This window comes from Rattus norvegicus, chromosome 1, assembly GCF_036323735.1.
Source record: "Rattus norvegicus strain BN/NHsdMcwi chromosome 1, GRCr8, whole genome shotgun sequence".
Lineage (NCBI taxonomy): Eukaryota > Metazoa > Chordata > Mammalia > Rodentia > Muridae > Rattus > Rattus norvegicus.
The window spans coordinates 1,608,143-1,633,881 of NC_086019.1; the positions used below are offsets into that span (position 1 = coordinate 1,608,143).

Here is a 25,739-nt window from a genome sequence, read left to right on the forward strand (position 1 = left end):
GTCCCTTCCTAGATGCCTTCAGATCAAGAACTCTCAGCTCCTTCTCCAGCTGTCATGCTTCCTGCTAAGATGATAATGGACTGAACATTATCTGAAACTGAAGGCAGTCCCAGTTAAATGTTCACCTTTGTAAGATTGCCTGGGTCATGGATCACTTCACAGCAATGTAAGCCTAAGTCACTGGTTCTTGGTGGCTTGAAGTCTAATGTAGAGAAATTCATTAAATGTTAACAAAATGCTTTTCAAAGAGAATAACTAGGAATGAGTAATAATCCAACTGTAATGATGAAGTGAATAATAAAAATGTCCAATTTATAACTAGAAATGCCACAGATTTTAATATTCAACACATAAAAATACATTAATCAGGAATTGTTTAAACACACCAATTAAAAGACAGCAAGTATTGAACTGGTTGAAAAGCAAATTAAACTTTGTACTGTTTACAAGAATGTTTATGGTGCAAACCTTAACCAATAGAATTCTGAAGTCGCTATACTAATGTGGGACCAAGTAGAACTCAGAAGATAAAATTATGAAGAATGATGTTACTCAGGAGGAAAAGGCTAATTACTAGGAATATATAGCAATCCAAACAGTAAATGCATGGAATGTGAGAGTTTCTAAGGAGGTGGAATAAAGCCTCAAAAAGAGTCCAGGTGGTGGTGGCTCAAGCCTTTAATCTCAGCACTTGGGAGGCAGAGGCAGGAGGATCTCTGTGAATTCCAGCCTGGTCTACAGAGAGAGTTCCAGGACAGCCAGGACTACACAGAGAAACCCTGTCTCAACAAACAACAATCAAACAAAAAAGCAGAAGAAAATGTGCAAACCCAAAAATGTAAATTCAGGACTCCATTTTTGAGCTGTGCTTGGTGGTTTTCATGGCTGTAATCCCAGCATTCAGGAGTCAGAGGCAAGATGATTGGATGTTTGACCCGGGCTACCCTCATTCCCAACTGTACAGCCCCAGGCTTATGTGCAGCTGAGCCTTCGGGTTCCAGCTAAGACTAGAAAATGGACACTTTTGGGTTTAAACCTCGATTGCCAGATGCCGTCAGGTGTCTGCTGAGACATTAATCCAGTTGGGTTTGCCATAGACCTTGGGCAGACAGCTATGCCCAGGCTGGCAGGGCATGATTTAAACGACACAGGGCCGTTTGCCATCTTGACTATGGGATAAAGAAGGGGGAGTCATAGCTTCACTGACTTAAGGGCAGCCACATGGCTGGCAGCCGTCTCTGTTATGGGTCGGAAAAAACAAAAGCAGAAACAATGGACCTCGCTTGGTGGCCCTGACAGCCAAATCTTGTCACATAATAGTAACCCACTTGGTATTAATTGTGAAGGCATCACATTGTTTTCAGTTATTAGAAGTTAGTCTTTGTCTTCCAAAAATTATGGTTATGCTCTGTCTTTACTCTTTAAAAGGTATTAATTTTATTTTAACACACAGGGACAGTTTAGAGCAGGATTAGGGTTAGGGTTAGGGTTAGGGTTAGGGTTAGGGTTAGGGTTAGGGTTGGTTAGGGTTAGGCTTAGGGTTAGGGTTAGAGTTAGGGTTAGGGATTCAACCCATGCCAAATTAGAGTGTTTTCAGATTTATTGGGGGCAATTCTCTAGTGGGCTCATTGATCCCAAGGATAGAGTTCACTAGTCCCAAAGAAGTCATAAAAGTCGATTGGGGATTAAGGATAACGAAGGGTGGGAGAAAGAGAGAAAGAGCAAGCAAGGCAAACAGGGAGAGAAAAATGATGTAATGGAGGGTGGTGACAGGGAAAGTGGAGGGAAGAGAGGGAAGGATGGAAAGGGGAGGGGGAGGGAGGGAGAGGCAGAGAAACAGAAAGACAAAGAGTACAAAATTTCTGGATTATATAGGAAGAGCTTCTGGGGAAGGGAAAGCTTGGCCCCTGCGCTGTAAAGTTCAAGGTACAAGGTGGGCTATGCCAGACAGGCCCTGTTACAGGTGGGGACTGAGGAGTGCTGGGAGAACCTGGAGGCCCAGACAGCTTTGGTGTGTTAAATATATGAAGGTCAGCTGATTGTCGGGTTTGAATCCCAACAGCCACAAAACAAAACTCTTGTTTCCTCAAATCTCTCTTTAATTGTTAATCTCTTGGGCACCCTTCCACTTGTGGGACAGATTAATAACCCCACTGCAAGTTGAGTATGGAGGTTATGAAAGCTGTATACCTTGATTCCAGGAGAAGGAAGGGAAAGAGCCTACTGAGTGTTGTGAGCTGAGTTCAGGTTGAAGTGAGGACCTGGTGAGCACAGGGTCACTGCCCACAAAAGGGAGGAGCAATAGGCTGAGCAGTGGTAGGTGGCCTGGTGGGTACTTCCTAGGGCTGGGGGGGCGGGGGAGACAGATGAGAATGCTATTGGAGGACAGGCACAAGTGCTCCTGAAATGCAAATCCCTGTAGATCTGGAAATGTTCTGGCCCTGGGCTTGAAGCTTAGGCTGAGAGCTAAGTCACTCAAGACTACTGGCCAATCAGAGTCTTCACTGGACGTGCCAATCAGAATAGAAGGCGGGCATTTCCGGGTGCCTTGTTGCAGGATTCGCTTAGTTTTCAAGCCTTCTTAAATGGTCCTGGTTGCTATGCTCTGTGTCCCTCGGTTGGATTCTGTGAGGCATGCTCAGGCAAGCTCCAAAGTTGCGACATGGTGAGCACATTGTCAGGGCACACAAAGGGGCAGGAGACATGGAGGGACAGCCAGGCGGGCGCCGGGGCGGGGGCGGGCAGGGACTGAGCAGTGGGAGCTGGTGTGGTGGGTCTTTCCTGGGGCTGAGTGGGAATTGGCCACTACCTGTGGGGTCTTAGCCACTCACTGGACCCAGAGGCAGTTTCTGAATAACTTCCCTGTAGGGGTGGAACTGTGCAGAGCATTTGGCTTGTGTATGGAAAGATCCTTTGCATGATCCCAAACTCAGAAGCCTGGTTTCTACAAGTTCTCTTCATAGCATTTAACATTAAGGTGTAAGATCCATTTGGAGTTATTTTGTGGAGGTTGTGGAAGGCATCTCATGTGCTGGGTAGCAATCCAATATCAAGCTGTAATGTAAGAGTAGAATTGATGATGTAAAGGATTTGCTAAAGGTTAGGAGATAGCAAGGCACACCAAGTAGAATTTAGCTGAGAGAGGACTGCCTGCAAACACCTCACGTGTAAGTAGTAAGCTAACCAGGCCTGTTAGAGATTAGGATGCTAGGATACACAAGTTTGTTCACCAGGATTGTCCAGAAATATGGCACCAGACCCTGATTTGCAACCAGCCACTAGGCCCATCTCCATATCAAAGAGCAGGCATCTAACAAGCCGATCAGTGGGGCATTACAGGATCACAATCAACAGTAAGGCCTGGTGTGCCATAAAGGTTCAGTTTTCTTCTTAAAAAAAGCATAATTCTGCCACATGGGCAGGATGATACTGGGTGCAACCATTAGAAAAGGTAAAACAAGGGGTTGGGGATTTAGCTCAGTGGTAGAGGAGCGCAAGGCCCTGGGTTCGGTCCCGAGCTCCGAAAAAAAAAAAGAAAAAAAAAAAAGGTAAAACAACAAAACACTGTTTTATTGAGTGCAGGCCTGATCAAGCTAAGCTTTCCCTCCTTTTCCTGAGATCCCCATGTTGGAGCTCCTTCTGAGACTCAGGGACATGCTTGCCAGAGCCAGTAACCATCTAGGGCCTAGTTATTGGGAGCTTTCCCTGGGCCCCTGGGTATAGAGATAAAACAGTTTCCCTAAAACCAGGAATATGCTTGGTGCCAGGGCATTTGGGAGAGGCTGCTTAAGATTCTGAGAAAACAAGTCTTCCCTATTGTGGTTTGCCCTGAAGTTTTCTGTATTTTGATGCTAATTCCCCTGCCCCAAGGACAGCTGCCTAGTCACCTACTCAGAACTCAGGTGACTTCACCAGATCCACCTCCCCATTGAATATGTAAAGTACAGGTGAGGGGCAGGTACAGGACAGAAGGAGGCCTGTCATTGGAGGAGAAGGAAGGATGGGCGGAAGAGGTTTGAAAGAGGAGGAGGAGACTAGGACAGAAAGGAAGAGGCAGGAGAGAGGAGAGAGGGAAAAGCCATGGCAGGTGATGTTAAGAATCTGCTCTGTGTATTTACAGGTTGTTATCAATGTTCCTAAGGGATGGTTGGTCCGGGGCTGTGTATGTTTAAGACGGCAATTATATCTTACCAATTGGATCTAACATTATTGTGTTGTGTGTTCTTTATGTGGGGGTTTCAGTGTAGGAAAGTGTGGGGCTGGGATGTGATTCTGCCAAGATACATAGCAGATATCTTGGAGCACTGCTGTGCTGGACCTAGCGGGATAAAAGACCAACAATACCCTCTTTATTTTTACATTTTTACAACATCCCTTCCCACCTTATGGGGCTATGGTTCCCAAGGCCACTACAGGCTTGGTAAGGAATATTTTTGAAATACACTGAGTTCCTTGTGCAGCACTGTTTATTAGACTTTTCCTGAGTGTGTCCCATAATATGATGTTTCTGCTAAGTTCATAGTTTAATCTTTCTGCTGACTTCATAGATGTCTCCCGGTTCTTTCCATTTACCTTTTCTAAACCATATGCAAGGTGCTATTCTTCTTAAGCTTATTTAGCTTAAGACCACTCCACCCCCACCCCAGTTTTTATACTTTCTAGCTTCTCCTTTTCCTATGTTTTTCTTCATCTGAGACCTTCCACTTAGGACACTGTCGCTAACCTACTGTTTTAGGGCACAGGTGTACTTAAGAAACATCCTGGAAATGTTTGCTGTGTAAATGGCCTATCTAAGTGGCCAGACTTGTAGCCTCCAGTTTATATTTAAATTGTTCAAAACTTAACCTGAAAAAAAAAATGGGCTGGGGAGATGGCTCAGCAGTTAAGAGCACTGACTGCTCTTCCAGAGATCCTATTCCCAGCAACCACATGGTGGCTCACAACCATCTGTAATGGGATGCTGTCTTCTGAAGTGTCTGAAGAAAACCACTGTGTACTAACATATAAATAAAATAAATAAATCTTAAGAAAAAAAAAAACTTAACTTGGAACCTGAAACTAAAAGAAACTTAAGGGTGACAGCATACATGGACTGTAAAATCTACCTAGGCTAGATCCTCTTTTAGCATTTTAGACCCAGCTAACTGGATCTGTGCTAGTCTTTGCTACTTTGTGGTTTCTTTTTCCCCACTCTTAATCCCCCTCCTCTGCCCCCCTCCCCCCCAACCTCGTTTCACCCCCTAATACCAGATAAGAGAGAAACAAGCATGGAGGAGAAAAAGATCCTTGAATCTAGTTCCTTGTACTCGAACCAGCAGCATGAGTCGAACAGTCTCTGCTGGGGGCAGTGAATATGCAAAGCCAAGAGTTAGATTTGGGGGGACTGCTGGTTAATACAACTGCCTCAAGTTTGTTTTTCATAATTTTTATTCCCCACAGTGCCATAGAATGCAAAGCTACAAGTTAACAAACAATTCTCCAAAATACGTACAGAACATAGGGATGAGGTTATGAGAATCATCCTTTGGCAATACTTGGTTAAAATCCTTTTACCTTTCCACTATCAGCAGTCACAGTGAATGGAGTGATTCAGGGAAATTCAGTTCCAGAGTCCAAAAGGAGTTTCTGAGATGCAGAGGTTTCTCAGGTGTGCAGGGTGGGGTGTAGGTAGGCAGGGCAGATTCTACATCATTACTAAAATCCACATGGCATCATGTAGAAGCAGACATTAAGTTATTCTTCAACCTTCGTTTGTGTGTGGGTTTGGGGGGCTGGGTTTGTGTGAGATCACACGGGGCATTGGGAGCTGCAGAGCCATAACCCTCCTTTCTTACCACCTCCACATAGAGAGCTCTAGAGCGTGGGGTCAGTAGTGGCCGGAGGGTCAGAAATATAGCAGTTTAGGGGTCAGTTTGAGTTATTCTTGTGGGAGTTTGGACATCTGTGTTTTTTCTATTTGAATACACATGCAATCATAGGTAATATTGGTCAAGTTCACACATTTCCTGGCTGAGTTTCCTCAGGTCTTTTGATTAAAACTTGACTATAATTTGGGGCTTATGTTCTTGCCTTTTTTTCTCTACATCTCCTTTTTTCACAAATGTGCTAAAACTTTTGATCGTTGTAGCTCTTTGATAAGTACAGATGGAATCTATACTGTGCCAAAATGTGTACTGTTTCTTCATAATCCTGTTGATGATTCTGAGGTTTTTTTCACATGACAAATAGCTTTGAAATCAGCTGTCCTGTTATATATTATTAGACGTTTTCTTTAAATTTTGAATTTTGCTGCAAATTGAACATACCCAACATTCCTTTTTTAACATCACTATAATGGTGTTGTTTACAGTTATATAACTTGGTAAAAGATATTCTACATAATAATTCATTTAGCAAGCTATATAGTATGTGTGCAAAACTGAAACTGATGTGAAATAATGTACAAAGCCATAGAAAGAGGAATTTAGTGTAGACTTTAGTGACACAGAATTCATCCTTAGGCTCACATAGACTAGATCTTTATAAGTATGACTTAATTGAGAAAGCAAAAAGAGTGAAAATAAAGCATGGTCCAGAATTGGACAATGAATCTGGATGTGACACAGGCTTGTGTCTTAGCAGTAAACTCTGATAGCAGTAGGTTGGGATTTTCCATAGATACCTACTAAAACTAGTTAAGACTGTGTTTCTATAGTTGATATAAAATTGTGCATGTTTAACATATGTATTCTGATACATGTGTACATAATACCTACACTCAAGCAATCCCCATCCTATGGAGTGTTGTATTGGAATTGAGGCCCGTGCCTAGACAGACCACACCTGGCCAGTATGGTTCCACGGGAGAGACTTTCATTGGTGCTGGGGATGGGGGATGCACAAAGGAGGAAAAGAGAAAGAAGGGGTGAAGGTCAGGAGGGGTTGGCTTTTTATTTGGGTAGGGACATAACTTCTTGCAAACAAGGGTGGGAGATGGACTAGGAGGACACTGGAAATATATGACAACAGATGCACAGGTCCCTTTCACCTCTGGGTGATGTCACTGCTATCGCTGGGTTTGGAGACAACCTGCAACCATAAAGCCGGTTCCTCATACCAACACTAACTTCTCATAAAAATGACAGAATTGCCATGGATCCCAGCAGTCTTCTCAGTATAGTTTCCATGCACTTGAAATTAGTTTTAAAAAGCACCAGAATGCTCATGTTTCTTGCAGTTGTATTCATACTTGCCTAAATATGAAAATAACATCAATGCTCATTTGTTGAGGACCAGCTAGGTGCCTCTAGGCAACCTAGGGTGCCTTGGGTTAAAGGAGTGGATAAAGGATTATGCACTTGTAAAGACTCTCACAGTCAGTGGTTTATTGGTCATAAAACAGCATGTAATTATAGCTTAAGCATTATCAACCCATTTCTTTCTCCCATATAATTTTAACCTTTAATGCACTCTTATTATCAGATGGATATGGGAGCTTGAACCATGTTGTCAACATTGTAGGTAGCACTCGAAAATGAAGGGTGACCAAGTCAACTCAGTCAGTCAACAGGGTCTCAAGGGAGGGAGTGAGGATTGGAAGGAAATAGAAAATTAGACAATATATAGCATGATTCTAGCCAGTGCTGAGGCTGAAGCGGGTTTATTTTTCCTAGTCTGCTTTTCTACCATTTTTAGTACAAGCAAATAATAAGGTCAATTATAGGTCAAGGAACAAACAAGGCACAAAGTCCTGTGATCATTGTTTCTAGGGGCTCATCAGTTTGATAAGAGAAAAGGAATGTTACTAGCCCAAATGTAAATATTCTTACCTGAACCTACTTCCTAAGTCATAGTCCATGGTCAAATTCCCGTCAAATTCGTATAGAAGGGCAGAAAGCAGAGAATCCAGCTGAAACAATCTCCTTCAAAGGTTTTTTTTTTTTCCTAATGTTTATTTAGAACATTATGGGGAGAAGAGAAATGAAATATCAAGTTTTCTGTAGCAAGAGTTGTTATAGATGAGAAGCAAATGTGCTATTGTAGTATGCTATAAAAATGCAGAAAGTGGCTTTATTTGGATGGCATGAGAGCCCTCTGCCAATGAGTCATACTGCATGAAGAAGTAAAAACGAGGTTAAGAAACAGATTGAAGGGGTTTGGGATTTAGCTCAGTGGTAGAGTGCTTGCCTAGCAAGTGCAAGGCCCTGGGTTCGGTCCCCAGCTCTGAAAAAATGAAAAGAAAAAAAGAACCACATTGATTGTTTTGTTTGAATTTAAATACTAACGATAAATTAGAGTTGAACAAACATGTACAAGTCTTAGATAACTGACTCGGCTCTTTGTTTTCTCTGCCTTATGTAACTTAGATGGTAACACTTTCATTTTTGCTTTGGAGAAAGCGTTTAAACATTTAATATTTTTATACATTGGTTCATTTAGGCTTAATGCATAATATAGTTAATGTAGCGATTTTGTGCAACATCTCATTTATTTCTGTTTGAATAGTTATTGAAAAATTAGTTTTTCTTAAGAACAATTATGAGTATTCTTTTGGAATGAAATGAAAAGCATTGTAATTCCACACTCCAAACTAGTGAACGCTAACACAAGAAAGTGATTGCTTTTGTTTCCTGCGTGATATATATTTCACATTGCTGAGAACACAACTTCTGATTTCACAGATATAGACTGGCCCCAAGATGAGTTTGTCATGAACTCCTGTGTTGCAGAGTATTTGATGGCATTGTGAACCCAGAGACTGTCCAATTTGCTGGACTCAGGGTTGGCGGGGGGTGGGGGGGGCTGTTTCTATCTGGTATGGCTCAGCCCTTAGTACACAGCTTTGCTCTCAAACGATGAAGGTAAACATCATTTTTGAAGGAAGTGCTCATGATCGTAAGTAATGTATAATTGAGTGGGTGAAAAAATGATGAATCAGGGAAAGATCTGACAGAATAGGATATGCCCAACTCTAAAGAGAAGAGGGAAAAGAGGCAATATAAGAGGAAGCAGCACAGAGGGTAAGAGGAGGAGGCAGTTTTACCTGGAGAATTTTACAGAGACAGGCAGGCTAAAGACAGAAAAAGAGAAAATGAGTGAGAGAATGAGAAGAGAGCAGTTTACTAGAGTTGGTTTGAGGCCAAGCACAGCAATTCAGTCAGAAGTGAAAGAAGCAATTTGAATTGGTTAGAGTGAAGAGTAAGAGCTAGAAGAGCAGAGTTGACCAGCCAGAGTTCAAAAAGAAGAAGAAAGGGTGATTATTTAACAGTTAAGTCTTTGATGCCCAAAACACTCAAGTGTCCAACTCTACTGAGCCCCCTCGGTGTTTGCCCCCTGCTGAGCCTTGCTGATGCATGTGGAAGCTTTAGTTCCTAACAAAGGAACATCTTGATCTTTCTGTTTGGCACCTGGGCAGTAACACACAGTTCCTGATTTTTGTTCCTGTTTTTGTCCTGAGGACATAACCTATTTTTCCACTGTGCTTTCGGGAGTTCTCCACCCAGTGAACTTGGGGTGTATATTCTGTGAACCTCAGTAAAGCTTTGGCATTTTCTTAGCAAAAATGACACTAGTCTCTGTCTTTTGTTGAATCCCCCAGGCCATTCTAGACCTAGATAAGATTGTACAGAAGCTATAAGCTTCCTAGGCCTAGATTATCAGAAGGAGGAAGTAAGCCTTCTAGGTATTTTTACATTCCTATGTGATAGTCACTGTCTACAAAAATAGAGCAAGTACTGTATGTATCACAATCTTGCTGTCCCTATCTTTATGATTTTGCTTTTCTTTGTTCACTATAGCTTCCCTTCTTTGCCTTTCATTTAAACAATATTGAATTAAGTTTTTATATGAGGGTAGATTCTCATATAATATATCCTGACCACTGTTTCCCCAACCTCCACTCCCAACTACCCCTCACTTCTATCCTTTCCCCAAGGTCCACCCCCCCCACCCATTTCCTCTTCAAAAAGGAGCAGACCTAACAGACAAAACAAGATGGAAAAAGACAAGGTGAAAGCCTTCATGTTGGACAAGGCAACCTGATAGGAAAAATCTCAAGATCAAGCCAACGAATCAGAGTTACACCTGCTTCCACTGTTAGGAGTCCCTCAAAGACACCAAGCTAACAGCCATAACATATCAGCAGAGGACCTGGTATAGACCCATGCTGTCTCTATGCTTGCCATTTAAGTTTCTGTAAGATTCCTAGAAATCCAGTCAGTGTTAGTCATGGGTTCCCTCTCATGTCAAAGGCCTCAAGTTAAACCAAACATTGGTTGTTCACTCAAACAAATTTGTTACCCTCATGCCCCAGCACATCTTAGGAAGGACCAATTGTAGGTGTGTATGGGTGTTGGGGGTGGAGGGGAGTTTCCAGGTTTCTCTTTCTTCCTTTTAGCCTGTAGAGTACCTTCTCTCCTCAAAGAGACTAGAACACAGGGGTGAAGGTTCCGAGCCTGTACTAGCTTGACCTCTGCATTCAGTGAACTGTGTGGAATTTGTCCTTAATGATCAGTCTCTGCTGTCAGTTATCTGAGAGCAAAATTTGTCCTTGCATCAGCAAGGATTGTTGAAGGATCTCAAGGGACCGCCTTGGCCAACAGCTCAACAATATGTAACTTATTAGCAACATCGAAACCCTGCCTGGTGTCAAAGGATTGTCAGTTCAGACTCCATATCCTCCATTACTAGGAGTTTTCATTAGTGTCACCTGGTCATCCAGGAAGTTGTCATTGTACTGGATTTCTACACTAACTCCCAAATAACCCCTAATTCCAGCTGTTTCTTCCTGCATTTTACTTTCCCCTGCATCCCCCTCAACTGATCCTCCCTACTCCTGTTCCCATCAAACTCTGGTCTACTCACAGAAATTATTCTATTTCCCCTGTAGAAAGAGATCTGTGCTTCCTCCCTAGAGTCCACCTCTTTAACTAACCCCTCTGGGTTTGATTACTATTTACCTAATAGGCAATATTCACTTCTAAGTAAATGCATGTCATGTTTGTCATTCTGGGTGTGATTTCTTTAGTTGCATTTACTTGCCTGTAAATTCATGATGGCATCTTTTTAAACAGCTGAGTGATACTCCATTTTATAAATGTACCACATGTTTTGTTTACCCTGTAAGGTCAAAGTGAGTCTTAACTACCAGGAGATTCCCCCAAGTAAGGCATGAGAATGGAGTTTAATGCAAAGGCAAGAATTTATTTTCGGGTGTGTCAGGGTCAACCTTTAATCAGCCCCTCGTAATAAGTGACTGGAAGGTGACCCCAGTGGCTGTGACAAGCAGTTTTTATACTTTCAGAGGCACAGGTTACATTAGCAGGTTTACAGTTCACACTTATATGGCATGCGTTTGAGCTCTTCATCTGGGACCAGAGGGTCAGGCTACTATCAGTACATTCTGCAGGATTTTCAAGAATGCCCCTGCTCCTCCCAAGAACTGTGGGTGGAGAATGGAACTTGTCCTAGCCTTGGCCCGAGGCGTGAAGCTGGGTCGTGCCCTAATCTTCACCAGAGGCAGTTGATGTAAAGCTGGCAAAAGCCCTTAGGGTCCCCATAACCTACCTACTTTCCACCAGGCCAAGCCTCCTGACAGCTCTTAGGCTTCAGTAAGAACTAGGGTCCTTCAACCCATTCTTCAGTTGAGATACTTTTAGGTTGTTTCTAGGTTCTGGCAAGTATGAATAAACAAGTATGAATGAACATAGTTGAGCAAATGGCCTTGTGGTAGGGTGGAGCACCTTTTAGATAGATGCCAAGAGCTTTATAGCTGTGATTTGAGATAGATGGATTCTCAGGGTTCTGAGGCACCAGGACTCTGAGGAAATGCTGATTTCCATAGTTGCAGTATTAGTTTGCACCCTACAAGCATGGAGAGTTGTTACCCATTCTCCACACCCTTACCAGCATGACTTGTCACTTGTATTGATCTTAGCCCTTCTGACATGTGCAAGATAGATTCTCAAAGTAGTTTTGCTTTGCATTTCCTTCATGGCTGAGATGATAATGATTTCTTTAAGTATTTCTCAGCTTTTTGAGATTCCTCTTTTGAGAACTCTCTCTATAGATTTATACCCCCCCTTTTTTTTAAAGATTTATTTATTTAATGTGAGTGAGTACACTGTAGCTGTCTTCAGACAAGCCAAAAGAGGGCATCAGATCCCATTACAGATGGTTGTGAGCCACCATGTGGTTGCTGGGAATTGAACTCAGGACCTCTGGAAGAGAAGTCAATCCTCTTAACAGCTGAGCCATCTCTCCAGCCCCTTTACCCCATTTTGTAATTGAATTTTTTACTTTGAAAGTTTAATTTCTTGAGGTATTTATGTATTTTATATATTAGGCCTCTATAAGATATGGATTTCTTTAAAAAAAATATTATCCCATTCCTTAGGCTGCCACTATGCCCAATTCCCTGGGATTTTGCCACAGCTAATCCCATTTATTTATTTATTTATTTATTTATTTATTTATTTATTTATTTATTTATTTATTGGCAAAGATGAGAAACAGAATAGACAGGATGAGTATTGTCCTGTAATTTCATAAATTTGTTATTACACTCTTGTAGTTCATGTTTAAAACACTTTCTGTCACCTTTATCTTCTGAAAATTTACTATGTTATGAATTTCTTGAAGTTTTGATAGTTCGGGAAAAAGTTTTAGTGTCCTCTTCTAAAGGCTTGCCTCTCCTCATTTCTTGAGAAATCTGTGTTTTCCAGTTTTTGTAATCATTAATTTTGATTGTGTGTGTGTGTGTGTGTGTGGTTTGTTTGTTGTTTTTTTTGCTACTTAAACGATATTGTTAACACATTTGATTTGGGTTTTTTAAACTTTCTGATATATTATTACCTTTTTGTCCTAGTTAGCTTCAGTTGTGAACATTTTAGAGCCTACAGTCATCCGACGGTCTCTCTTGAGGGCATGCCCTCATCAAAATGTCTGGATGCTGTGTCAGTGAGAGATTGTGTTGTGATGATTGATGTGGGAAGGCTCGACACTGAGTGTGGTAGGATCGCTGAGCAAGTGGGCCTGCGCTGGGTAAGAGAGCTGGGTAAGTATGAGACAGTGACCAAGCAGAAAAGAATAATTGTTCATGGTCTTTGCCTTTTCTTAAAGCTTGAGTTTCTATCCTAAGCTCCAGAATTTATGGCTGTCTTGTGACTGGTCCAAACACGTGAACCTGTTTATTTCCTGAGATGCTTTTGGTTAGAGAATTGAATCAAAGTAGGAAAGTAGCAAGTTAGAACAAAAAAAAAAACAAAAAACAAACAAAAAAACCCGTTATTTTGTTGCTGGACAGAAACTAGAGAAACTAGAAATGTTCTCCTTTGGAGGAAAGTGGTAAATATCAGGGCTTGAGATGGCAAAAAGCATAGAAAGCTGTATTCAGAGCTTAATTAGCTGTTGTTGTAGCACCTGGATGACTGGAGTCATGCAAGTAATGCAGTCAGAAGTTGAGGTCATAGGATTTCAGTGGAAAATAGACTCCATGAAAAATTTACCTAGAGGTCATTTATGTGGTATTTTGACCCCAAGTCTTTCTTATTCCACCCATGCTCTGAGAAATTGAGCAAGGCAGAATTAAAAAACAATTAGCTATATTTCTTAGGTGAAATTTTGAATCTGTTAGGTGATTATTACTAGTAACTCATTCTGGACTACAAGAAAAAAACAAGTTAAGCAGATATAAATGCAAAGTCTGTGGTTTGTAGAGAAAAGCAGACCTGGGAAGTTACACATGGCAGCCAAATGCTGAGACAGAGGCATGAATTTTCAGAGAGATTATCACCATTAAAGAGAAGGAATTTGCTCAGGATTGGAAGCCTAGGAAGGTGAATTAAGGGAAACAGTCCCTCCTGCTAAGCCTTCAGTTAATGGAAGGGGGAGTTGGCAAAGTCATTCCTAGACCCAGGAAGGAACTTCATATATAACCTGCTACTACTGGTCCAAGCGTGGCACCCAAGTTCTGGAAATAAGAAAGATGGAAAATGTAAGGTTATGGCTTCTTCCCCCGTGGTTTCAGTTCAGCACTGTTCCAGCCATCTATGTTTGGCAGAGTCAGAGCCCCAGTGAGAGAGGACACTGTGAGAGTGCATGGGATGAATCTGAGGATGAAGCCTGAGTTGCATTTGAGACCACAAGATATAGAGATACCCAAGTTATGAGACACCTGTCATGGAGAGCTGCATATAGCAAGTGGAGGTAACAAAGCCGAGAGATGTATGAGAAGTTGCAGGGATATGGCCATCTAAGCCTTTTGAATCTGAAGCTCCTTGTGTCTGAGACAGAGCTGCATGATTTGGTGTTTGTCCTGCTGGGTTTCTTGCTTTGGTCCAATCTTCCCTCACTATGTACACATTCCTCTCCACTGGAATGGGAAGGGGTATTCTGTGCCTTTGTATGTTGGAAAGATATAACTTGCTTAATGATTTTACAAGATGTGACAATCAAGAGTGTCAGAAGTGATTTGGGGCATTTGAAGAGTATATGGGCTGCTGCAGGCTATTAGGGTCATTGGAAGCTCCTGATTAGCTGCCTGTGGGGGATGGTTTTCCTAGAATTGACTTGTTTGGACTTTTCCAGTTCTGGGAAACAGAAACTTAGACCTAGCTTCCCAGTCTGTCAGTTTACAACCTGTCATGGAGGAGTCAGCCTTGCTCTGGCCAACTCAGTTCTCTCAATAGAAGCTGTTGTAGGAGGAACCTATCTAGATGATTAGTTATTGGGGATGACATTTGGGTGTCTATAGACTCAACCCATTCCCTGTGTGGGGTGTGTGTGTGTGTGTGTGTGTGTGTGTGTGTGTGTGTGTGTGTGTGTGTATTGTGTAGTGGTTGTACCTGATTAGTCAGCTTCCTTCTTATGTTGTCTTGCCTTCAGCATTGTAGACTCTAAACCTAAATCACATAAGATTCACTTGAAGAAATTGCTATTCAGTGCTAAGGTATTTTGCAAGCCTGGTGTTTTTTTTTTTTTTTTTTTTTTTTTTTGCATCTACTTTTGAACTTTATTACCTTGACTACAATAATCTACTACTTTTACATGGTTTCAACTTTCAGAAAATCAGGCAGTTAGAAGTCAGAAAGAATTAGCAGTTGATACATATATATATATATATATATATATATATATATATATATATATATATATACACACACATATATATGCACAGAGGGCTTTTGCCAGCATTCAAAAATGTTGTCATATTTGAGAAAATGTTCCAATATGGTACATATGCTCATTCATGTGTGTAAACCTATGGTTTTAGTGCCTTGCCAATACAAATATGGTTTGCATTATAAGCTGAAATGAGGGCAAGATTGCATGTTTATCCCTCAGAATCAAAGTGCCCACCTCTTTGTTTTTGTGCTTCCTTTGTTTCTTTTCTTACTCTTGCTGTTTCACTTCTTGGAGAAAATAGTGAGGGATGTAGGGATCATGTTAGTTTCGTCAGTGAATTCATTCTGGTTCTCTCCATACTTGTTCTTCCTTTCAAGTCTACTGACACCTCTCTTTTAATCTCCATCATGGCCAGAGTTTGGAGAAGAGGCCCTACGTCTCAGTAGAGTGGAATTATGATTTCTTTTTTTTTTTTAAATTTAGAGAATACTTTATTAGTTTTTGTAATCAAACCCACGTAGATAAGACCTTACATATTTAATACAGTGTGTTACCCCTGTACAAATGGAAAAAACTTAAGTTCAACATTTCTAGACCAATATGGCTGTTAATTTTTGTACAGTGAACTCAACACAGTAAACGGGGATACTTTTTTCCAAAGTTGACAGCACAGCTAAAGTTTCAAAAAATTCAAATTATATATCTGTATATATATATTTATATTTATATAAAAAGACCAATAATAGCAGTGTGTTATGCATCAACAGCAGCAACAGCTTTTCCAGGTTCTGCAGTCATCTGAACAAAACTGTAGAGACATCCAGCACACTCCATTAAAAAAAATAGTAAAAAAACAAAACCCAAGAAAACAGCACAGTTCTGTTACTCTTGTGGTACCTGGCACCATTTTTTTTTTTTAAATTAGCTTCTCAATCATCATCTGGAAAGAAAACATTCTGAGCAACATCATTAAAAACAGCTCTTATAAAGCACGGTCACTACTACGTATCATAAAGCAGGTACAAGCTATTTTACATCCACAGAGGTATGATACAGTACTGTCCTACATCTATAATACTAGAGGATACAATTTAAAAGGCATTATTTGAGACTTGATTCTACTTTTCCAGCAGAGGGCCCAAAGGATGGTGTGACACAGCTTTGTAAAGAAACATACTCTAGACAGGATTTCCTTTCACTAGTGGCACAGTTCTAAGGATTCATTCTCTCCATGAATGTCAGCTAAAACTGTTATTAAAAAAATGAAATATCCGTAGAACAAAACCGTATAACCACCGGATTCACATGAAGATGACCTAGTGGAGACAAGCTGGACCTCACCTTACCAACAAGCTATCAAATCTGTTATGTTTAAACAGTGAGACCTCCAACGAAGGAGATGCCAAGTAGTGCTTCAAAGCTTCGGACCACAATCAAACACAGCATCCTTTTCAACAGAAGCAGAAGCACATCGGAATATGCTTAAGGATGCTGACATCAACATTTAATCATCTCCTCACTCATCCAGGAAGAAGGGGAGATCAGTTACTACTGTACTTTATTGTGTTCAACCAAATCACCATGTTACAAAAATAGCAAGCTGCCATAATAAAAAATAAGGCTCCTCTATCCAGCACCAGATAGCATCATTTTACTTTCAAGCCTAGAAATTGCACACTTGTATATAAACCAACCGAAGATGAGGATTGAGAGTTCATCTTGGTGGATTTTTCCTTTGATGAATATGAAGTGTCCTTCCTTATCTTTTTTGATGACTTTTAATTGAAAAGTGATTTTATTTGATATTAGAATGGCTACTCCAGATTGCTTATTCTGACCATTTGCTTGGAAAGTTGTTTTCCAGCCTTTCACTCTGAGGTAGTGTCTGTCTTTGTCTCTGAGGTGTGTTTCCTGTAGGCAGCAGAATGCAGGGTCCTCATTGCGTATCCAGTTTGTTAATCTATGTGTTTTTATTGGGGAGTTGAGGCCATTGATGTTGAGAGATATTAAGGAATAGTGATTATTGCTTCCTGTTATATTCATATTTGGATGTGAGGTTATGTTTGTGTGCTTTTCTTCTCTTTGTTTTGTTGCCAAGACGATTAGTTTCTTGCTTCTTCCAGGGTATAGCTTGCCTCCTTATGTTGGGCTTTACCATTTATTATCCTTTGTAGTGCTGGATTTGTAGAAAGATATTGTGTAAATTTGGTTTTGTCACGGAATATCTTGGTTTCTCCATCTATGTTAATTGAGAGTTTTGCAGGATACAGTAACCTGGGCTGGCATTTGTGTTCTCTTAGGGTCTGTATGACATCTGTCCAGGATCTTCTGGCCTTCATAGTTTCTGGCGAAAAGTCTGGTGTGATTCTGATAGGTCTGCCTTTATATGTTACTTGACCTTTTTCCCTTACTGCTTTTAATATTCTTTCTTTATTTTGTGCATTTGGTGTTTTGACAATTATGTGACGGTAGGTGTTTCTTTTCTGGTCCAATCTATTTGGAGTTCTGTAGGCTTCTTGTATGCCTATGGGTATCTCTTTTTAGGTTAGGGAAGTTTTCTTCTATGATTTTGTTGAAGATATTTACTGGTCCTTTGAGCTGGGAGTCTTCACTCTCTTCTATACCTATTATCCTTAGGTTTGATCTTCTCATTGAGTCCTGGATTTCCTGTATGTTTTGGACCAGTAGCTTTTTCTTCTTTACATTATCTTTGACAGTTGAGTCCATGATTTCTATGGAATCTTCTGCTCCCGAGATTCTCTCTTCCATCTCTTGTATTCTGTTGGTGAAGCTTTTATCTACAGCTCCTTGTCTTTTCTTTTGATTTTCTATGTCCAGGGTTGTTTCCATGTGTTCTTTCTTGATTGCTTCTATTTCCATTTTTAATTCCTTCAACTGTTTGATTGTGTTTTCCTGGAATTCTTTCAGGGATTTTTGCGATTCCTCTCTGTAGGCTTCTACTTGTTCTCTAAGGGAGTTCTTTATGTCTTTCTTAAAGTCCTCCAGCATCATGATCAAATATGATTGTGAAACTAGATCTTGCTTTTCTGGTGTGTTTGGATATTCCGTGTTTGCTTTGGTGGGAGAATTGGGCTCCGATGATGCCATGTAGTCTTGGTTTCTGTTGCTTGGGTTCCTGTGCTTGCCTCTCGCCATCAGATTATCTCTAGTGTTACATTCTTCTGCTATTTCTGACCGTGGCTAGACTGTCCTATAAGCCTGTGTGTCAGGAGTGCTGTAGACCTGTTTTCCTGTTTTCTTTCAGCCAGTTATGGGGACAGAGTGTTCTGCTTTCGGGCGTGTAGTTTTTCCTCTCTACAGGTCTTCAGCTGTTCCTGTGGGCCTGTGTCTTGAGTTCACCAGGCAGGTTTCTTGCAGGGGAAAAGTTGGTCCTACCTGTGGTTCCAAGGCTCAAGTTTGCTCGTGGGGTTCTGCCTAAGTCTTCTCCGCGGCGGCAGCAACTGGGAAGATCTGCGCCGCTCTTTCCGGGAGCCTCCGTGCACCAGGGTTCCAGATGACGTTTGGTGTTTTCCTCTGGCGTCTGGATGTGCACAGAGTGCAATCTCTTCTGGTTTCACAGGCGTGTCTGCCTCTCTGAAGGTCCAGCTCTCCCTCCCACGGGATTTGGGTGCAGAGAACTGTTTATCCGGTCTGTTTCCTTCAGGTTCCGGCGGTGTCTCCGGCAGGGGTCCTGCCGCTCCTGGGCCCTCCCCTACGGGAACCCAGAGGCCTTATATAGTTTCCTCTTGGGCCAGGGATGTGGGCAGGGGTGGGCAGTGTTGGTGGTCTCCTCCGCTCTGCAGCCTCAAGAGTGCCCACCTGATCAGGTGGTGAGGTCTCTCTCCCATGGGGTTTGGGAGCAGAGAGCTGCTGCGGGCCGGGATCCGCGGGTAAGCCTGGTGTTTTTTATAATTTTAATTTTGTTTTTGTTTTTGAGGACAAAGTTTCTCAATGTAGCCCTGGCTGTCCTGAAAGTAGCTGTTTAGAATGTGGGGCCTCAGATGTAAATGGTCCACCTGCCTCTGGCTCCAGAGTGCCAGGATTAAATGTGGGCCAACATGCCCCGCTTTCTCTTTGTTTGTTTGTTTGTTTGTTTGTTTGTTTGTTTGTTCATTTTTATGTTATTGGCTGATGGTTGGACTGTGGGTTTTGGCACATGTCAAGCATATGCTGCTGTGTTGATCTTCATCCATGTTATGAATTTTGAAATTTGACAGATAGCATGTTCTGTTTCTCAGGATGGCATGTATTCATGACATTCATACATATCATTCATGACATTCATATGCACATCATGTATGCCTAATCCCCATAGTAGTCAGAAAATGGCTTTAGAATTCCGGAACTTGGAGTAATCAATAGTTGTGAAGCTCCCTTCTAACTACTGGCAATTGAGGCCAATTATTTTTAAGACCAGCAAGAGCTCTTCACTGCTGAGCCAGCTCCTGTCCTATGTTGCTTATTTAGGATCAACATTTACATTGCCAGTATTTTCAGCTATCTGTTTGTATCTGTTTAAACATTCATTCCCTTTTAGTAAGATCTCATTACTGTTACAGTTAAAACTGGGACACCTCAAGATTATGGAAGAAGAATACAGAAGTGCAGTGAATGTAATTCTTTGTAGGAACTCTAGTAAAAACCTCTGAGTCCTTTCTATCTTTCTTGTTTGTTTGTTTGATTGATTTTTCATAGGGGAGACAGGGTCTTAATATGTACCTCTGGCTGTCCTGGATAGACCTCAGATATACCTGCCTCTGCCTCCTGAGTGCTTGAATTAAAGACATGAGCCTATATGCTCACTTGATATTTTTTTGCAGTTAATAATTGTTCATACAATTTCTCTGTGTGCTCAATACTGCGCCCCCCCTCCATTAATTAGCATTTCTCTTGCAAGGCTATATCCTACCCAAAGAGCAAAGATATGACAGAGGTGAACCTTATTACTCAGTTTTCTTCTAAGATGATTTCGTAATTACATTAGAACATCTGGGTCAAGAAATAAGTGGGTTAAGCACAAGAAGCATACATTTACAGTGATATCGGTATCATGGTTACTGTTGTACAAATGTGTGGGATGTTTCAGGATGCATTGACCTATGATGATGTACATGTGAACTTCACTCGAGAAGAATGGGCTTTGCTGGATCCTTCACAGAAGAGTCTTTACAAAGATGTGATGCAGGAGACCTATAGGAACCTCACTGCTATAGGTAAGACAGTGAATTTTCTTTCAGTTTTTAAAATAAGGAAACAAATGTTCCTTTGTTACTGTTGCTTTTCTGTAACTTCAATTGAGAATAAAGAAGAATGAGGTGAAAAGGTCAGGTTCACTGAAGATAGTAACTTAAATGTTGCCTAATTTCCAATAATATATCATACATTTTCTGGTACTGTATTTTAGGTTACAATTGGGAAGACCATACTATTGAAGAACATTGTCAAAGTTTCAGAAGACATGGAAGGTAATTTTCATGTGCAAGTTGGTATGAATATGCCTCTGAAGGCACATTAGTATGTCCTGGAACTTTTAAACAAACGCAACAGTGTAAAAAAAAAAGCCCTTCTTTAAGTGTATTGATTATTAAATTCTCACAAATCCATGTACCTCAATGTCAGGTGTCTGACTGGTTTTTTGCAAGGCATTCCTCTAAGAAAGAAGACAAAGACACAATGCCTTAACAGATCTTACCATTTGAATCATAGCCACATTACAGCTACTCTGTATACCTGCCAATCTGTTTAGTCTCATAACACACACACACACACACACACACACACACAGAGTAGGTGATAATTTTATTTTTCAAATAGGCAAATATATCATAGTAAAGCTGATTGCTCATATACTAACATTGTTAAGTTTAAATGAGAGGGACAGTTTATGAGAGTCAAGAATGTTGTTGAAGAGAAACCTTGATTCTTATACCATATGTCTATGATGAACAAAAAGTCAAACTGTGTGAATACAATGTGGAAATCTTTCGTTTGATATTTTTACAGGTATATCCTGTGTCACAATGGATACAAGCCATGTGAGCACAAGGATAGTGAAAGGAGCAATGCCCCCCACCCCCAGAAAAATTAAGATATATGTAGTAGTCCACATTGAGCAGACTCTCTCGTTGTGATACAAGTTTATAATTAGTTGTTTTCCCAACTCCATTGGGAATATATCCAGAAAGTCACATAGCAGAAAATCCCTAAGGATTCTAGGATTGTGGAAATCGCTTTCTGTTTGTCCTGATTCACTTGGTCGATGTGGTATGCAAATGTAGTGTATTTCACAATAAAGGAAAGCATATGAATGTACTCAATGTGGTAAAGCTCTGAGCTCTTCCATTTCTCTTCAAATATATGAGAAATCTCATAGAGCGAAAGGATGGTACAAATGTGACCCATGTAATAACACTTTTACCAACCCATAGTAAATGGGAAACCATGAGTGTAAACAAAGTGATACAACCTTAAGATGTGATTCTTCTTTACAATTAGACCAAATTATAAAATTGATTTCCACAGGTAAAAAGATTCTTTAGTTTAGTGAATGTGGTAAAGCTTTCCCATGGGCCAACTATCTATCTTTGCAGGCATGAAAGATGTCATACTGGAGAGAAGCCCTCTGAAAATACTCAGTGTGGTAAAGCCTTTGCACAACATAGTCATCTCCAAAGACATAAGAGCACACATACTGGAGAGAAACTCTATGAATGTAAGCCATGTGATAAAGCCTTTACATACGATTCTCAGCTTCAAACTCTTGAAAGGATTCATACTGGAGAAAAACCCTACAAATGTAATCAATGTGGTAAAGCTTTTGAACGTCGTTGTAATCTTGGAAAGCATAAACTAATACATACTGGAAGAAAATCCTACAAATGCAATCAGTGTGGTAAAGCCTTTGCACGACACAGTCATCTCAAAACGCATGGAATAACACATACTGGAGAGAAACCTTACGAATGTGATCAATGTGGTAAAGCCTTTGCATATCATAGTTATCTCCAAGTACATAAAAGAATACATACTGGAGAGAAGCCCTATGAATGTAATCAATGTGGTAAAGCCTTTGTAGGTCAGAATGATCTTAAAAGGCATGAAAGAATTCATACTGGAGAGAAACCCTACAAATGTAATGAATGTGATAAAGGCTTTGGACATCACCAAAATTTTCGAATGCATAAAATGATGCATGCTGGAGAAAAACCCTACAAATGCAATCAATGTGGTAAAGCCTTTTCACAAAACAGTCATCTCCAAACACATAAAAGCACACATACTGGAGAGAAACCTTACAAGTGTGATCAATGTGGTAAAGCCTTTACATCTCATAGTTATCTCCAAGTACATAAAAGAATACATACTGGAGAGAAGCTCTGTGAATGTGAGCAATGTGGTAAAGCCTTTACATCTCATAGTTATCTCCAAGTACATAAAAGAATACATACTGGAGAGAATCTCTATGAATGTAATCAATGTGGTAAAACCTTTGCATCTCATAGTTATCTCCAAGTACATAAAAGAATACATACTGGAGAGAAGCTCTATGAATGTAATCAATGTGGTAAAGCCTTTGCATCTCATAGTTATCTCCAAGTTCATAAAAGAATACATACTGGAGAGAAGCTCTATGAATGTGATCAATGTGGTAAAGCCTTTGCATCTCATAGTCATCTCCAAGTACATAAAAGAATACATACTGGAGAGAAGCCCTATGTATGTGATCAATGTGGTAAAGACTTTGTAGTTCAGAGTGATCTTAAAAGACATAAAAGAACACATACTGGTGAGAAACCTTACAAATGTAATGAATGTGGTAAGGCCTTTGTAGGTCAGAATGATCTTAAAAAACATAAAAGAAAACATACTGGAGAGAAACCTTACAAATGTAATGAATGTGGTAAAGCCTTTGTATGGAATGGTAGTCTCCGAACACATAAAGTAATACATAGTGGAGAGAAACCTTACAAATGTAATGAATGTGGTAAAGCCTTTGCATGTAACAGTAGTCTCCGAACACATAAAGCAATACATACTGGAGTGAAACCTTTCAAATGTAAGCACTGTGGTAAAGCCTTTGTAGGTCAGAATTACCTTAAAAAGCATGAAAGAATTCATACTGGAGAGAAACTTTACAAATGTAATGAATGTGGTAAAGCCTTTGTATTTGATTCTAGTCTCCGAAAACATAAAGCAGTACATACTGGAGTGAAACCTTAAGAATGTAAGCAATGTGGTAAAGCCTTTGTAGGTCAGAATGACCTTAAAAGGCATGAAAGAATTCATACTGGAGAGAAACCTTACGAATGTAATGAATGTGGTAAAGCCTTTGTATGTAATGCTAGTCTCCGAAAACATAAAGCAACACATACTAGAGTGAAACCTTATGATTGTAAGCAATTTAGTAAGTTCTTTGCCTCTCATGATCAACTTTGACAACATGAAAGAATTCATACTGGAGAGCAACCTTACAAATGTAGTCAATGTGGTAAAGCCTTTTCACAATCAAGCCACCTCCAACTACATAAAAGAACACATACATACTAAAGAGTAACCCTATGAATGTAACCAATGTAGTAAAGCCTTTACTGTGATCTTCAAAGGTATGGTGGTTTAAATATACTTGGCCCATGGCAAGTGGCAGTGTTAGGAGGTATGGCCTTTTTGGAGTAGATGTGGCCTTTGAGGAAGTATGTCACTGTGGGGGTGGGGTGGGCTTTGAGTCCCCATGCTTAAACTCTACCCAGGGCAGAAGAGTCTTCTGGCTGCCTTCTGATCAAGATGTAGAACTCTCCTCCAGCACCATGTCTGCTTGGACACTGACATTCCTTCCACCTTGATAATAGACTGAACCTCTGAATCTGTATACCTCCCCTCCCCCCATTAAATGTCCTTTCTAAGAGTTGCCTTGGTCATGGTATCTTTTCACAGCATTAAAACCCAAATTAACACAAACAGCATAAAAGATACCACATTAGAGAGAAACTATGAATGTACTAAACATGGTGAAGCCTTTGCACATTTCAATAGTTCTCACTATAACAAAAGTATTCATACTTCCATTCACTGAAACCCTGTGAATGCAGAAAATAACATTCTTGAGAAAAGCCTTATGAATGGGCTCAGTGTGGTAAAGTCTTTGTGAAATCTGCATAAATACCTAACAATTCAAAAACATGGTCAAAGTAAATGCCAGGAGTCTATTGGAAACAAGCTGAGTTAGAAGGGTAGGGGTTATGAATAGTGTGGTTGGGTGTGCAGTTAGTGCTAGAAAGTTAGGGGTTAGGGTTAAACCGTTGCGGGGCAGTGTGGGTTAAGGTTGGGGACAAGACGGGTAGGGTTAGGTTGGCGTTTAGTTTTAGGGGGTTAGGAAAAAGTGTGAAATTGGGGAAGGAAATGGGAGGAGGTTGGCTGTGGTACAGGGAGGGATAAAAATGATATATAGTATTCATAAAATCCTGAAATACAAAAACAATCAAGTTGAAAAGCTTCAATGTAAATAGTTTGAGGGGTAAGGAGAGTTGTTACTACATACATTAATGAAATTCAGAAAAATCATTAGCTCTTATCTTAGAAATCATTTATTCCAATAAAGTGGAAAACTCTAAAATAAAGCACATAGATTTCTGGATGTATATAACCTACCAAAAGTAAATCGTGAAGAACTAAAAAAAAAATAAAATTGAAAAAAAAATTGAGCAGCTTTGTAGAAAGCAGTACAAGTGAAGTAGTTGTGGTCAAATATTTACCAAATAAAATTACCAGACCTTCAATGAAATACTAACACAAATCCTTCTCAAACTATGCTATTAAATAGCAAAGGAAGGTTACATTACCAAACTCTTTATGAAGTTACTATTAGACTAATACTGAAACCAGATAAACACAGAACAATCTCTACCATTTATGGTGCAATTTATATGCAAAATTTCTTTAAAAATACCTTCAAACTATTCAAAAATAAATCAAAAGATTACCATGGTCAAACTGGTTTATTCGAGAGATGTAGTGCTGGCTCAATATGTCAATATATTTTATAAATTTCTCTAATCTTTTGTTTTTTGATAGAATAGAAATCATTTCAATCCTGTCAAACATCCCATAGAAACTCAGAATATACGAAACACATCTCACCATAATAATATGTATGTCAAGCAGTAGCCTTATCAACCAGTAAAAATGTACTGGGAAAGGAATCTGGGAAATAATCCCATTCAAAACAACGTAAAAATCTCTTGAATTAAACCTGACCAATGATGTGAAAGACCTCTATAATGAAAACTTTATAGATACTGAATAAAATTAAAGAGGACACTAGAAGATGGAAAGACCTTGCATGCTCATGGGATGGCCATACTTCCAAAATCAATCTACAGATTCAATGCAATCCCAAGAAAAATTAAGGGGGAATATTGTCAAAATACATTACATAATGCATGAAAACCCTATAATCCCATTATTCTGTATAATAAGTATTAAGACATTTTTGAAAGCTTTAGATCCAAGCTGGTTTTAGGAACAAAGACAGTCACACACATGCATATGACAAAACTGCAAAATACCAGTCAGACATATGATGTTCTGCCAGTAAACCCAGCTTTGGTGAGCTGGTGCCTGGGATTCATTGTCAAGACAGC

The 25,739-nt window shown here is 40.2% G+C and overlaps 1 protein-coding gene across 2 annotated transcripts; it reads left to right on the forward strand.

The window, feature by feature from the left end:
• The first annotated feature begins 1,860 nt into the window (after window positions 1–1,860).
• Window positions 1,861–24,425, forward strand: LOC134484927 (zinc finger protein 431-like). Of its 2 annotated transcripts, none has more exons than XM_063280776.1 (3): window positions 1,861–2,665; window positions 20,189–20,315; window positions 20,507–20,715. In XM_063280776.1, exons 1-3 carry the CDS (start codon window positions 2,663–2,665, stop codon window positions 20,569–20,571), a joined length of 195 nt encoding a protein of 64 aa, XP_063136846.1. In that variant the 5' UTR covers window positions 1,861–2,662; the 3' UTR covers window positions 20,572–20,715. The 2 variants fall into 2 exon arrangements, with proteins under 2 accessions (XP_063136846.1, XP_063136845.1); XM_063280775.1 differs by lacking the exon at window positions 1,861–2,665 and adding an exon at window positions 21,693–24,425 and having other exon boundaries at window positions 19,110–20,315; window positions 20,507–20,567.
• Window positions 24,426–25,739: the final 1,314 nt, after the last annotated feature.

Bases quoted from the DNA above. Each gene is read 5' to 3' on its own strand.
- LOC134484927 (XM_063280775.1), top strand. From the start codon at position 20,153: ATGGTTACTGTTGTACAAATGTGTGGGATGTTTCAGGATGCATTGACC. The intron at 20,316-20,506 runs GTAAGACAGTGA...ACTGTATTTTAG, and splicing joins TAGGAACCTCACTGCTATAG to GTTACAATTGGGAAGACCAT. The intron at 20,568-21,692 runs GTAATTTTCATG...CTATCTTTGCAG, and splicing joins AGTTTCAGAAGACATGGAAG to GCATGAAAGATGTCATACTG.